A 14,047-nucleotide genomic window follows, 5' to 3' on the forward strand; every position below is an offset into this window, starting at 1 on the left:
CCTCCACTTGTGGATGCCATTCTCTGCCGACCTTCAGAAATGACCATCTCACATGGGCCCTTCCATAACAAGACAGAATTCCAAGCCACAAGGAGATGCCTTTGTTGTGTCAGAACCACATATCTTCAAACCCCAATCTATTTTTCATGCAACATTCATTTTTCAGTTCTGGGAAGCGTACATATGGCATGGCCTTTATAATCCTTACTCCAAGTCGCACCCTATTGCACAGCCTCCAAAAGTGCCAGATCACATTTCTGCAGAATTTCCACTAATATCCTTTTTACATTGACAGCTAGAAAGAGGCAATGCACAGAATTCCCTAAAACCAATATCTGTGCATTACCAATTTGAAGTTAAGTGCTCTGAAGCCCTTGCGCACAGCTTGTAAGTGTTCACCAGTGCAAGGAAACTTGAGATAATGGCAAATGATTTCTGTGGGAGTCACAAATACCTGAACGATATACTCTGCATCCAATGGCCGGTGGTTATTAAAGCTCTTGGAGCGCCCAGCAGCAGAGGTCTTCCGTGCCTGTGGACTGTCTATTCTGCTCTTCATAGACGAGTGCCGAGTGATGGAGTTCATGCTTCCATGGCCGCTGATGGAGCATTTATCTGGTGCCTCCTTCAAGAGGCTTTGGCTCAGGATTGGCTGAGATGATGGCCTGGAACTAGTCACAGCTCCTGGGGATGAAGGCTCGGAGGAGCAGGCTACGCCCTGAGTTCCAGCATGACTATCACTCTGTCGGAAGGCTCTCCGAATGCTACCAGACTCCGGCCTTTTCCTCTGCCTTTAAGGTACAAGTAAAGAAATCACAGCATTAGTGCTCAAATGTACAAAATGAAAGCTAACAAGGGAAACACTGATGGAGTTTGTAATGCTACAGATGAACAAAGGGCCTTTCCTCTATATTGTGTAGTTACGTTCACAGTTCTAACCTACTGAAACATGAACTTGGGAGCCCAAAATCAAAAAGAGAGAGAGAGTCATTTTTTTTTTTATTAGTTTCATTCAAAGAAACAGGATTCCCACGGATAATGGAAATAGAGGTCAGACCTCATAAACGGATATTTAAAATATTCAAGTTTTATGGGCGAAAATAATGTATGTATCTTTGGCAATACATTGTACATAACTGACCCACATCTACTTCCATAAAAGCTTATTTGTTTGTATCACATTTACAACATTTTTAAAAACAGTCTTTTACAATAAGAACATATTAAAAAACTATCTACCAGTTTGCGATTTTTTTTCTCCAAGAAAGAGAACTTCAATAACCTAAGCGAATGTGTGCGCTAGCAATAGCACCTGAACAGCAGCGGGTCCATTTTCTCTCACTTAAGAGGAAACGATGGGCAATAGCAGCCTTGTGTAAGTCAAAGTACAGTAGTGAGTTTAGCCACAAGAGGTTTTTCTTACTTGTTGATGTTGGCTAGGTAGATATCTGCAACATGACCTCCGCTGGGACATGCAATGGTGGCTCTTGCAGTCACCTTCTCCTCAGGCGGTGGCTCAGGAGCAACTTCCAGCTCAGTTCTGGGGCTCGATCTCTCCAAAAGTGCATCCTCACTACATTAAGGGGCAGATGAGAAAAATTAAGTCTCAGATGAAATATAATCTATTCAATCCTGCCTGTGATTCAGATATCAATTATTTTATTAACTTTTGACTGAGTTCTTCATGAGTGATCTTTCATAACCTTTCCATTCATGTCTACAGCCCTGCTCTTCCAGATTTTTGTCTTCCTATTGTGTCACAACGTTTCAATTGAGGTCTCTTGTCTTGCATAACCCTCTAATCAAGTGTTCTAGTCATGTTGCCCTAGATCCATTTGGTTGAGGTTATTCTTCAATAACCCTTTTGATTAATGTCTACGCCCCTCTTCTCTCCTAATGCTTGAATTTGTGCCTCATCCTATTCTTTTATAAATCTCTACTCCAGAGTTATAGTTAAGTGTTTCCATAACTTTTCGATTGCGGTCTACAGAGCTATCCTTTCATAATTCTTGCATTGAGGTTTCTATTCTTTTTTTCTACTAGTGTTATGATGCCTCTACTGTTTTACAGCCTTCCTCAAGGCTGCCTTCGATAAGACCTCTTATTCAATTTCGTGCTTGCAAGATTGTCCTATATCACGTTCTTCTTCAAAAAAATGAAAGGCACAAATATATCCTGTAATGGCTCTCCCTCCAGCTAACTATTCAACCGCAGTTCAACAATTTGGGGTACCAATTCTTTATTGTCTACTCAATGTCACTATTTTATCATCACTTCCTGCTACCTACTCTTTCAACTGAATTCCCTTTGCTTACTTCTTTCCTCTATCAATTGACTATCCATTTTTCCACCTCTTACTTCAAACCAACCCACCTGTCATAGGAGAGTAACCAGGTTTAGTATAACAGATAAAAATAAGAACCAACTTACCCATCCTGAGCAACAACATACTGGTGGGGGATGAGCCCATCAATCCCGTTGTGACGTCCATCCCACCAGTCTGTAGACGCTCTATGGCAAAGTAGAAGGGATGCCCCCTTTTTGAAGGACAGCTCGCGTGAAGTTCGCCCTGTGTAGTCGAACTTTGCAATGGCTTCGATGGGCTCGCATTCTAACAAGCAGAACAAGAAGGCAATATTCAGTAATACTTTAATTTGCAAAAGACAATTTGGTCCTGAACACAAAGATGCTGGGTGTTCAGAGTAAGATATCAGATCACTGCCTTGCTTATGGACACTGCAAAGCACTTCAAAGTTAGCGGTTGGAGAAATAAGCAGAGGGTGTTTCTCACATAGCCCATAAGAGACATGAGGCATAGCTTACAATGCTCTACAACAAGGCCAGCATCGGGATCTCAAGTGTAGAATGCCCACTTTACCCACTAAAATGGAGCCAATATAAGATGCCAAGCCTTTGCACAGTGCCGCAATAGCATTCAAAGACTGTGCTCTAAGCAGCATCACAGCTCACAGTTCCCCAACAAACACAAAAAGAAAACAATACTCCATGCCTCTGCAGTCCCAGTCCCACTTCCCGATACTAAAGACCAGTACGAGAATGATGCTAACAGAAAAGAAGACTCAACTGAACAAACATTATAACTGCAGTGCCTACTCCTAGAAAGCACAAAAAACAGCATCTCATGAACCAGAGACGAAAAAAAATATAAAATCCACTAAAATCTCCTATCCCTCAGAAAAAAAAATCATGTATTCCAAATCCCCTTAGCACAGTAAAGACCTGCCTCCCCATCCTCCTAGCCTTGCCCACACGATGGATGCTCCTGGGACTAGCACCACTGCCCAGATCATTTGTTGTCCAGCTCCCACCTAGTACCAGTTCTCCTTTACTATGATATTAGTGTAGCGCTGATGATGTATGCCTTTGTTATTCTGTTCTTAAGTAGCCTGGTCTGTTCTTTGTAAGGCACTCCATTTCCCTAGTGGTTAGATCCATGCGATATAATAAAAAAAGAAGTGCATTCTAATTGATGCCTAGACATGCATGAATTGTCAACAAGCGGTCGACTATGCTATGCTCGAGAGACTGCCCACTACCTACAGACGGGTGGGTAGCCTTCTAATCCAAACAAGATAACATGAACAACACTCAAAAGAACATTTACACCAGTTTTGGTGTCGATAAGAAAATACTCTGGTTTCATTTAGCTACTTAATTATGGTCAAATGTAACAGCTACCTTTTAAAACAAAAAAACGAAACTTCCATATTTTACCAGAGCCACCCAAACAAACCTATGGCCTCTTGGACCTCTATATGAGCTCATCAGCAAAAACGGAACAGTTATTGTATTATTAACAATTTTGTTTTTCGCAGTTTTACTCTTCATTAACTATATTTTGTTTTCGTGTTTTATACTGTAATACCTATTATGTTAAAAACGTGTATGCTTTTTGGTATAGCAGCGCTTTAGGAAAACTTTCTCGTGTCAGTATTTTACAGCCCCCAGAGATACTAACTCAAACACTGCATCAAAGACAGGGTATAAACTACACGAGAAAGTGGGGCAAACAGTACAGAAAGTGTATGGTGTATTTTTCCCCATTGTTGACAGTAGCACCTAACATGCACACTCCCAAGTAACTGGCATGTGAAAACTGACCTTGCATGGTTGCTGGTATGACTTACCCGGCATATTATGACCAAGTTATAGAGCTTAACAGCAATGGAAGGAGGTTTGCTGCTAAGAGTTGCCCCCACCGCAACTCACAACAGGCGTGACATTCAATATGTTTTTGTAAACAACCAAACCCAGGACAGTAAATAAGGAATGAGACACCCTTCAGACAAAAGTGCAAGTACTCGCAGCGTCTAAAAACTAACTTTCAGACTCATATTGAAGCTCGAGAACAGGAATATATTGGCCTCGAGTATTCCTATCTACATGTCCCCAGACCCACCAAACTTTCGTAAACAGTGGCCTGTCGGGCTAGCATCTGATGTTCCTAAATGCCATGAGGCCTCTGGTCATAATAGACAGGACAGAATGTTCATCAGTTGATGTGACCTGTCCATCACAGAAGAATGATCCCATGTCCTCGCCCACAGATACTGCCACTCTCCCTGATACACCCCTTTTCCACAGAGGTAGAAAGGACTATGGAGGAAGCCTTGTAGATCAGGACACACGGATACCCACCATCCTCGCTGGCATGATGTTCTGCGATAATATCGTGCACTGAGTCGTCGACAGAAGTTGGCTCGCCCTGAGAACTTTCACTGCAGGGGAAAAAAAAAAAGAGGATTTATGCCACAACAGCCTTCACAAAGTGCTCATGCAAAATGTTCCGTCTACGACAGCGACACATACATCCACAGTCAGGCTGGACAGGACAACGCAAGAACATCTTTCAAATCAGTTCTGTGTGATCAGCACCAAAGTGCCTCATCCAACATACCACTGCTCGAACCTTCACACATTTCAGGCAAGTGATCAGAAAAGGGCACACTGTGCATCGGAAATTCTCTGGTTGAAGTGAAGGCATTGGAGTCTTAATCATGCACACTTCTTGGGGTGTATAAGGCAAGTCACAGAAAGGGTGAACTCCATGCAGACATTTGTCTTCTAGTTACAGGTATGAGTTGCACGTATTTCTGACGTAGGGGTTGTAGATTGAATACCTGCTAGTAAATCTCGCTGCACGAGGATGACCTCAGAGCACCTACTAGCGTGGAAAAAGAAGGCTTACTTAGCAAGCATGACATGCTTTCTTGCAAGCCTGAGGGGGTGGGTTCGTATGGAAATAAATCTGAGGAGGCCTCCTGCATAGTTTAATGATTTAGTAATCAGTTGCAGACCAGGGGGCCCCAGAGATCAATTGAGGCCTTCGGCTGAGTGTTATCCTCACCAACAGTAGGGACAAGCTGCCCTGCTAGAGCTGTAGGGAATAACGTTAAGCTCCTCCACTCTAGTGTCAAGCATACTCAGTGTCAGAAAAACAACCACAGTGCATGGAGAAGTGTGGCTCAATGGTTAGAGCGGCAGACCCTGATGCAGAGGTCTGGCCCGGGACCAGGGTTCAATTCGGCGGCTCTTGGACTCAATTTCCCCGGACCTGATAATTCTTGCTTAATCTCCGCAACGGTCCCAGTAGCGCTTGGATGCCTGGCTTCACCTTGGGGGTGCCCAGGAGTGGATATCTCACAGGAAAGCCAGGAAGGGTTCCACAGCGGTATGAGTGCAGCGCCGGGACGCCCCGTTGCTGAGGCAGCCGTGTGCTTTACAAGTACAACTACATTTACATTTACATTTACATGGCCGGGCACATCGGGACAGCTAGGAAGAGCCAGCTTCAATCTTTGCGGTTTCCATCTGTAGCTCTAGTCATAGATACTGAAATGGAGACCACCAGGTTCAGAGATGGATTTCTTGGAGGTCGAGCTCAACCTAGAGGAGAGAACAGCCCTCCTCACCCCAATTAAATATGCTTGGAGGGAATTTAAATTCCTGTCACCTTAACTACTACAACTCGTGGAGAACATTGTGAAGGCAAATACACGAGTACACGCAGATCCATATGCAGAAAACTGGAGTTCATTTGGGTTTTTAAGACTCCCATTGTTGTCAAATTAAGGAGTTTAGACATAGGCAGGGCCACTAGAATTATGAGGCAAGGAAGGACCAAATTATGTGACAGGGTTGACTAAATTATGTGGCATTAAAAGGCATAACGCATCCCATTTTTGAATAAAATGACTTCACTATTTTGTCATTATTTTTAACATGGTAATATCATCTGGCCATAGCGTTCTCCTTATTAGTACCAGTTTTAACATCGGTAATTCAGCAATAAGCAATTAAGATGACCAATCAACCACTGCGCTGAAACACGGACTAGCGTCTCCACGTGTTTAGTAACCGAGGCCGCATAACTGCGGTTGTCCTGGGCATAGGCAAGATAAAGACATTTTTCCCAAAGCACACTACAGGAATCAATGATGGATTTTTTTTGCAGCCTGCTATAAGAGGCCTCCGGGGGGGGGGGGGGGGGGGGGGGGGGGGGGCTCCCCACTCCCAGCCAGTCGCACTTTTAACAGCCTTGACACGAGGTGAATCGGTTCCAGATGTTGCCTTCACACTCCATGGCAGGGCCCCTTTTAGGCCCGTGGAGGTCAGATCCAGCCTGAAACATATTTGCTACTGAAGGGACAAGAAAGAATGTCTGCCTGAGTTTCTACTTTACAAGGGCACGCATTTGGACAGATACCCTCGCAACAAGAAGTAATAACAATCATTTGCAATGCAATAGGTCTCGCATTTGCGAGTTTAAGATATTAGCATTGTAAACGACAATGCCTTGTATTTATTTGTTTTGTTAATTAACACATAAATAAAAGACATGGTCATTTACATTTACAATGCCAATAGCTCAAAAACTTGTGAATGCGAGGCCTATTCAAAGAAGCGGCGCTATTGTCCCGGCTGCTCCGATAGTGAATGCTGCAGGAAAGCATATTGTGCTTGCAGTAGAAGAAACTCATTAAAGAAAATAGTGCTTACAGACTATAACAAGCATTTGCAATGCAATAGGGCTCGCATTAGTAAAGTTAGAGGTATTAGTATTGTAAATGACAACTTTTTTATTTATGTTTTTGTTTTGAAAATAGCTAAATTAATAACTGTCATTTACAATGCCAATAGTGTTAACTTTTGCAAACGTGACACCTATAGCATTTGTAATGCAATATGTGTTGTATTTACATGACTTAGATGTATTAATATTAAAAATAACAATGGGTTGTCTTTTTTTCAAAATTTAATACTTAAATAAAAGTTATTGTAATTTATAATGGCAATAGCTTAAACGTTTGCAAATAACTTTTTGGAAGATTATGTTTCGTGTATTTTATTGTGATGAAAATACAAGAACAGAAGTAAAATATTAACTTTTTTTGTGACATTTGTAATAAAGTTTGAAACATTGAGAGAACATATTTGAATCAGTTGTTGAATGGTTGCACAGATTGATGCTGTGGTGGCGCTGAGTGATGTTGTGGAGGCGACGAGTGATGCTGTGGTGTTCAGTGATACAGTGGTAGCGCATAGTGATGTTGTGGTGCCCCGGAGTTATGCTGTGGTGATGCGATGGATAGTGGGGCAATTGATAGATAGAGGGAGGGCGAAAGATAGATAGAGGCAAGGTGAGAGATAGAGGCAGGGCGAGGGATGGAGTGTGGGGCGGGCAAGGGATGGAGTGTGGGGCGGGCAAGTGGAGTGTGGGCGAGCGATGGAGTGTGTGGCGGGGGAGGGATGGAGTGTGTGGCGGGGGAGGGATGGAGTGAGGGGCGGGGGAGGGATGGAGTGTGGGGCGGGGGAGGGATGGAGTGTGGGGCGGGGGAGGGATGGAGTGTGGGGCGGGGGAGGGATGGAGTGTGGGGCGGGGAGGGATGGATGGAGTCGGGGGAATGGATGGATGGATGGAGTGCGGGGATGGATGGATGGAGTTGGGGGAATGGATGGATGGAGTTGGGGGAATGGATGGATGGAGTTGGGGGAATGGATGGATGGAGTTGGGGGAATGGATGGATGGAGTTGGGGGAATGGATGGATGGAGTGGGGGGGATGGATGGATGGAGTGGGGGATGGATGGATGGAGTGGGGGATGGATGGATGGAGTGGGGGATGGATGGAGTGGGGGGGATGGATGGATGGAGTGGGTGGGATGGATGGAGTGGGATGGATGGATGGAGTGGGATGGATGGATGGAGTGGGATGGATGGATGGAGTGGGATGGATGGATGGTGGGATGGAGTGGTGGGGTGGATGGATGGATGGAGTGGGGGGATGGATGGATGGAGTGGGGGGATGGATGTATGGAGTGGGGGGATTGATGGATGGAGTGGGGTGATGGATGGAGTGAGGGGATGGATGGAGTGAGGGGATGGATGGAGTGAGGGGATGGATGGCGTGAGGGGATGGATGGATGGATGGAGTGGGGGGATGGATGGATGGATGGAGTGGGGGTGGATGGATGGAGTGGGGGATGGATGGGGGATGGATGGGGGATGGATGATGGATAGAGTGGGGTGGATGGATGGATGGAGTGGGGGGATTGATGGATGGAGTGGGGGTGGATGTATGGAGTGGGGGTGGATGTATGGAGTGGGATGGATGGATGGATGGAGTGGGGGGATGGATGGATGGAGTGGGGGGATGGATGGATGGAGTGGGGGGATGGATGGAGTGGGGGGATGGATGGATGGAGTGGGGGGATGGCTGGATGGAGTGGGGGGATGGCTGGATGGAGTGGGGGGATGGCAGGATGGAGTGGGGGGATGGCTGGACGGATGGGGGATGGATGGAGTGGGGGGATGGATGGATAGAGTGGGGGGGATGGATGGATAGAGTGGGGGGGATGGATGGAGTGGGGGATGGATGGATGGAGTGGGGGATGGATGGATGGAGTGGGGGATGGATGGATGGAGTGGGGGATGGATGGATGGAGTGGGGGGGATGGATGGATGGAGTGGGTGGGATGGATGGAGTGGGATGGATGGATGGAGTGGGATGGATGGATGGAGTGGGATGGATGGATGGAGTGGGATGGATGGATGGAGTGGGATGGATGGATGGAGTGGGATGGATGGATGGTGGGATGGATGGTGGGATGGATGGAGTGGGATGAATGGATAGTGGGATGGATGGAGTGGGATGGATGGATGGATGGAGATGGATGGAGATGGATGGAGATGGATGGATGGATAGAGTGGGATGGGTGGAGTGGGATGGGTGGAGTGGGATGGGTGGATGGAGTGGGGTGGATGGAGTGGGGTGGATGGAGTGGGGGATGAATTGATGGATGGAGTGGGATGGATGGATGGAGTGGGATGGATGGATGGAGTGGGATGGATGGATGGAGTGGGATGGATGGATGGAGTGGGATGGATGGATGGAGTGGGATGGATGGAGTGGGGGTGGATGGATGGAGTGGGGGTGGATGGATGGAGTGGGGGTGGATGGATTGAGTGGGGGATGGATGGAGTGGGGTGGATGGATGGATGGAGAGGTGGGGTGGATGGATGGATGGAGTGGGGGGATGGATGGATGGAGTGGGGGATGGATGTATGGAGTGGGGGGATTGATGGATGGAGTGGGGTGATGGATGGAGTGAGGGGATGGATGGAGTGAGGGGATGGATGGAGTGAGGGGATGGATGGAGTGAGGGGATGGATGGAGTGGGGGGATGGATGGCGTGGGGGGATGGATGGATGGAGTGGGGGGATGGATGGATGGATGGAGTGGGGGTGGATGGATGGAGTGGGGGATGGATGGGGGATGGATGATGGATGGAGTGGGGTGGATGGATGGATGGAGTGGGGGGATTGATGGATGGAGTGGGGGTGGATGTATGGAGTGGGGGTGGATGTATGGAGTGGGATGGATGGATGGATGGAGTGGGGGGATGGATGGATGGAGTGGGGGGATGGATGGATGGAGTGGGGGGATGGATGGATGGATGGAGTGGGGTGGATGGATGGAGTGGGGGGGTGGATGGATGGAGTGGGGGGATGGCTGGATGGAGTGGGGGGATGGCTGGATGGAGTGGGGGGATGGCTGGATGGAGTGGGGGGATGACTGGATGGAGTGGGGGGATGGCTGGATGGAGTGGGGGGATGGACGGATGGGGGATGGATGGAGTGGGGGGGATGGATGGATAGAGTGGGGGGATGGATGGATGGAGTGGGGGAATGGATGGAGTGGGGGGTGGATGTGTGGGGGGTGGATGTATGGAGTGGGGGGTGGATGTATGGAGTGGGGTGGATGTATGGAGTGGGATGGATGGATGGAGTGGGGGGATGGATGGAGTGGGGGGATGGATGGATGGAGTGGGGGGATGGATGGATAGAGTGGGGGGATGGATGGAGTGGGGGCTGGATGGAGTGGGGGCTGGATGGAGTGGGGGGCTGGATGGAGTGGGGGGCTGGATGGAGTGGGGGGCTGGATGGAGTGGGGGGCTGGATGGAGTGGGGGGATGGATGGAGTGGGGGGATGGATGGAGTGGGGGGATGGATGGAGTGGGGGGATGGATGGAGTGGGGGATGGATGGAGTGGGGGGATGGATGGAGTGGGGGGGTGGATGGGATGGATGGAGTCGGGGGAAGGATGGGTGGAGTGGGGGAGATGGTTGGATGGATGGAGTGGGGGAGCGGAAGGCAAGAAAAAACGAGTACAATCAGGGAAGCAGAAGGCAAGAAAACGAGGGCAATCAGGGGAGCAGACGGCAAGACAAGTAACTAGAGAAGTTGTGCCTATTCTGAATCTCCCTACAGCCCAAAAAAATTAATGATAGCCTAGATGTAGGTGCAGAGATTATTAGATGTGCCTCTACGTGGAGTATCATTTCAAGTACTATGTGTAAGCCCCATTTCTTCAACAATAGCCTTATAAGCTCATATTGGAACTTTATTTACAGAAAGAGGAGTTCTGAGGGAAGTGTCCTGTGCTGCTCTCGTGGCTGCTCGCGTTGCGTGAATGGTATGTTAATAAATGTTTGATTGAGTTTCTTCAGAAAATTACTGAAGGAACCAGTCGAGAGATTTTTAATATAAACATTAAGCACTTTTTGTTCCAATGCTTAAATAAGTCAGCACGATTTCCCTTTTAAAGAATATTTCTTTTTTTAATCATGGTGAGTCGGCCGCAGACATTTAGCCCCTAAGCAGCGACCATACCCTTGTATATAACCCCAGCAATTAAGTTTGATGCAGGGTTAGAAACAACTCATGCAGCATAAACACAGGCAGGGCAAAACAGTGGTTTCACAGCAGAATCGGTAGTCTGAAAACCGTAGCAAGGCACGGGGTTTGGGGGACGGGCAAGCAATGAAGAGACAGGAAAAAATTAAATTGGGGAGGGGGGCAGGAACGATTGGAAAGCTCGCAGAGGAGGAGAGATAAAAACTGCAAATGCAGTAATAGAGTGATAGATAGCAAATAAAACTTTGCTCAGGGTACTTTATGAATAAAATAAATATTCATCTAAAAAAGTTTGATTGCAAAGCGTCCTGTCCAGCTTAATGAGAGCGTGTTGCAAGCCGTGCATAGGGCGTTATTGTCCCAGCTCTAATGTTCTGGGTGCAGCAAAGCGGATTTTTGTTGTTTGGTGGTGGGGTATGAATGTGAGGATGGCACACTAGGAAAGGGTCTTTTTTTTTTAGAAGAGTGTAGAAAAACAGAAGGCGGTGTTTATTGTTGTAGTTTTATTATGCACCGATCCGGTCAAGTGGGCATCTCGACTCTATTCAGAACAAGCTCTCGGCATTGCGTGGTGGGGAGGGGGGGGGGGGGAGGGAGGGGGGCGGGGGGAGGGGGAACGGAGCGGACCCTTTGAAGTCTGATGCCGAGGCTCAGACAACAAATGGTATGGGATGTGGCCGGTGACGTTCATGCGCCAGTGGGCTGAAGCGCTTCCCAAAAAAAAAAAACGGATTGTATGGAGGCACGATGCGCGTGGTTGGGAGCGTTCTCACCATGCAATTCGCTTTTTGGGAGCACTTTGAAATGCCCCTTTACTATAGTCTCGTATAGCGATTTCTTACGCAATAGCTAGGACGAGACCTAAAAAGGAGGAAGGTTGGTTTGGCATAAACTGGTGGTTTAAACCCTATAAATAATGTAAGGATTCAACCTTTGTACAGCGCACTGATACCCTTGAGTCATGTGCACGCTTTCTGAAACACTCTAAATAAAATTAAAATAAATAAGGATGCCGACCCTACGAAAAAAAAATGGTAGGCAGTTTCTAGGAGTGCATTACATTTGGGACTGTTGGAGGTTTCTTGGGTGCTTCTGGAAAATATTGTGAAGTCCTGAAAGTCGTAAATATGCTCCCATTCGAGGCTGTCGGCCTGTAGGTGCAGATATATGACTTTCTTTGAGGAAACAAGAACCCATGAACAGAATGTATTTTTTTGCTATAATCTCACCTGGTTTCTTTCTCGAAAGTTGCCCTCCTTTGTATTGGTTATTATTCACAGCATGTTAACGCACAACTTTGCACTTATTTCGCTGAGTGGTACAAGCAACCGTTTTTCAGAAGTCCCATTTCCTAGGTCTTAGCATCTCTATTCCACTTGCACGCAGAATGATAGCACTTTGTGAAGCATTTATTTTTCAATAAGGCACAGGTGTGCCAATGAACATAAAAAAATGCCTGCAGTCAGCATGAAAGCTGACCCCACTTCCTGTGGACTGCATTGATTTGTTGTTGAATTAGCAAGTCGAGTGCATTGAATATACTCCACATAAAGCGCAAACGCTTTTAAAAAGAATTCCCGATTCAGCACTTGTGCTGCGTATTTAACTGCATACTACAATGCTATTATGCTCACCCGTTTATAGCTTTCTGACACGATGGCCGTTTCGCAGATGAATATGTGGAGAACAACTTAAAAGGCTTCGGATTTGCTGTGGAACAAAATGGGTGCTGGAGAGATGGTAAACAAAATACAGACGCATCGAGTGGAAAAGGCCTCTAGCTCTCAAATTTTACAGGGGCTCCTATGAGGCCACAGATAAACTAATGGGGGGGGGGGGGGGGGGGGGCGGTGTTTACCGTCGGAGGGGAGATTAACACACAGGCGGCAGAAGAAAGCGGAGAAACTTCGGGGGTGGCGGGGGCAATTGGTGGTCACGAAAGTGAAAAGTAAAGGAACACATATGCACGCACACACACACACACACACACACACACACAGATGCTTTCACATACACAGGCAAACATACACAAGCATGCACACATAGATACACACACACGCCCAGGCATGCACACAGACACAGATGCGCATACACGCCCAGGCATGCACACACAGGCCAAGGTACGCACACACACAGATTAATTTTTTTAATTTTATTTTTAAAGTTTTATATAGCACTAGATCAGAGGTCTTCAAACTTTTTGATGCCGAGACCCCCTTGTAAAACCTTTTAAGGCGTAAGGACCCCCTTCCGACAAAAGTTTCTAGAAACTGGTACTCCTCATCATCAACTTTTGACAACCATAAATGCGCCTGTTAGACCTCATCACATCCCTCCATCATTCATCCACCCACACTTTCAAACATCCATCCATCCGCCCTTTCATCCTTCCATCCATACATCCATCCACCCTTTCATCCTTCCATCATACATCCATCGTTTAGCCATCCACCCTTCCTTCCATCCACCCATCATTCATCCACCCACCTTTTCACACATCCATCCATCATCCATCCATGCAACCTTTTATCCATTCATACATCCATCCACCCTTTCATCTTCCCATCCTTCATCCACCCACCCTTTCATCCTCCCATCCATCCATCCTTCACCTATCCACCCTTTCATCCATCCACCCACCCACCCACCCACCCTTTCATCCATCCATCTACCCATCATTCATCCCCCCCACCTTTTCACACATCCATCCACCCTTTCATCCACCCATCCATCCTTCATCTGTCCACCCTTTCATTCTTCCATCCATCCACCCTTCCATACATCCATCCACCCTTTCATTCATCCACCCACCTTTTCACACATCCATCCAT

At 47.1% G+C, this 14,047-nt stretch overlaps 1 protein-coding gene across 2 annotated transcripts in view; it reads right to left on the reverse strand.

The window, feature by feature from the left end:
* SRGAP2 (SLIT-ROBO Rho GTPase activating protein 2) overlaps positions 1-14,047 on the reverse strand; it is a 539,260-nt gene that overhangs the window by 17,568 nt on the left and 507,645 nt on the right. For both annotated transcript variants that reach the window (XM_086923416.1, XM_086923417.1), the window contains 4 exons: positions 4,660-4,739; positions 2,431-2,611; positions 1,424-1,573; positions 455-791 (listed from right to left, as the gene is read on the reverse strand). In XM_086923416.1, the coding sequence (XP_086779542.1) occupies positions 455-791; positions 1,424-1,573; positions 2,431-2,611; positions 4,660-4,739 (748 nt within the window). The remainder of the gene's footprint in view (positions 1-454; positions 792-1,423; positions 1,574-2,430; positions 2,612-4,659; positions 4,740-14,047) is intronic.

The sequence above is a fragment of the Lissotriton vulgaris genome, chromosome 5, assembly GCF_964263255.1.
Source record: "Lissotriton vulgaris chromosome 5, aLisVul1.2, whole genome shotgun sequence".
In the NCBI taxonomy this organism is placed as follows: Eukaryota; Metazoa; Chordata; class Amphibia; order Caudata; family Salamandridae; genus Lissotriton; species Lissotriton vulgaris.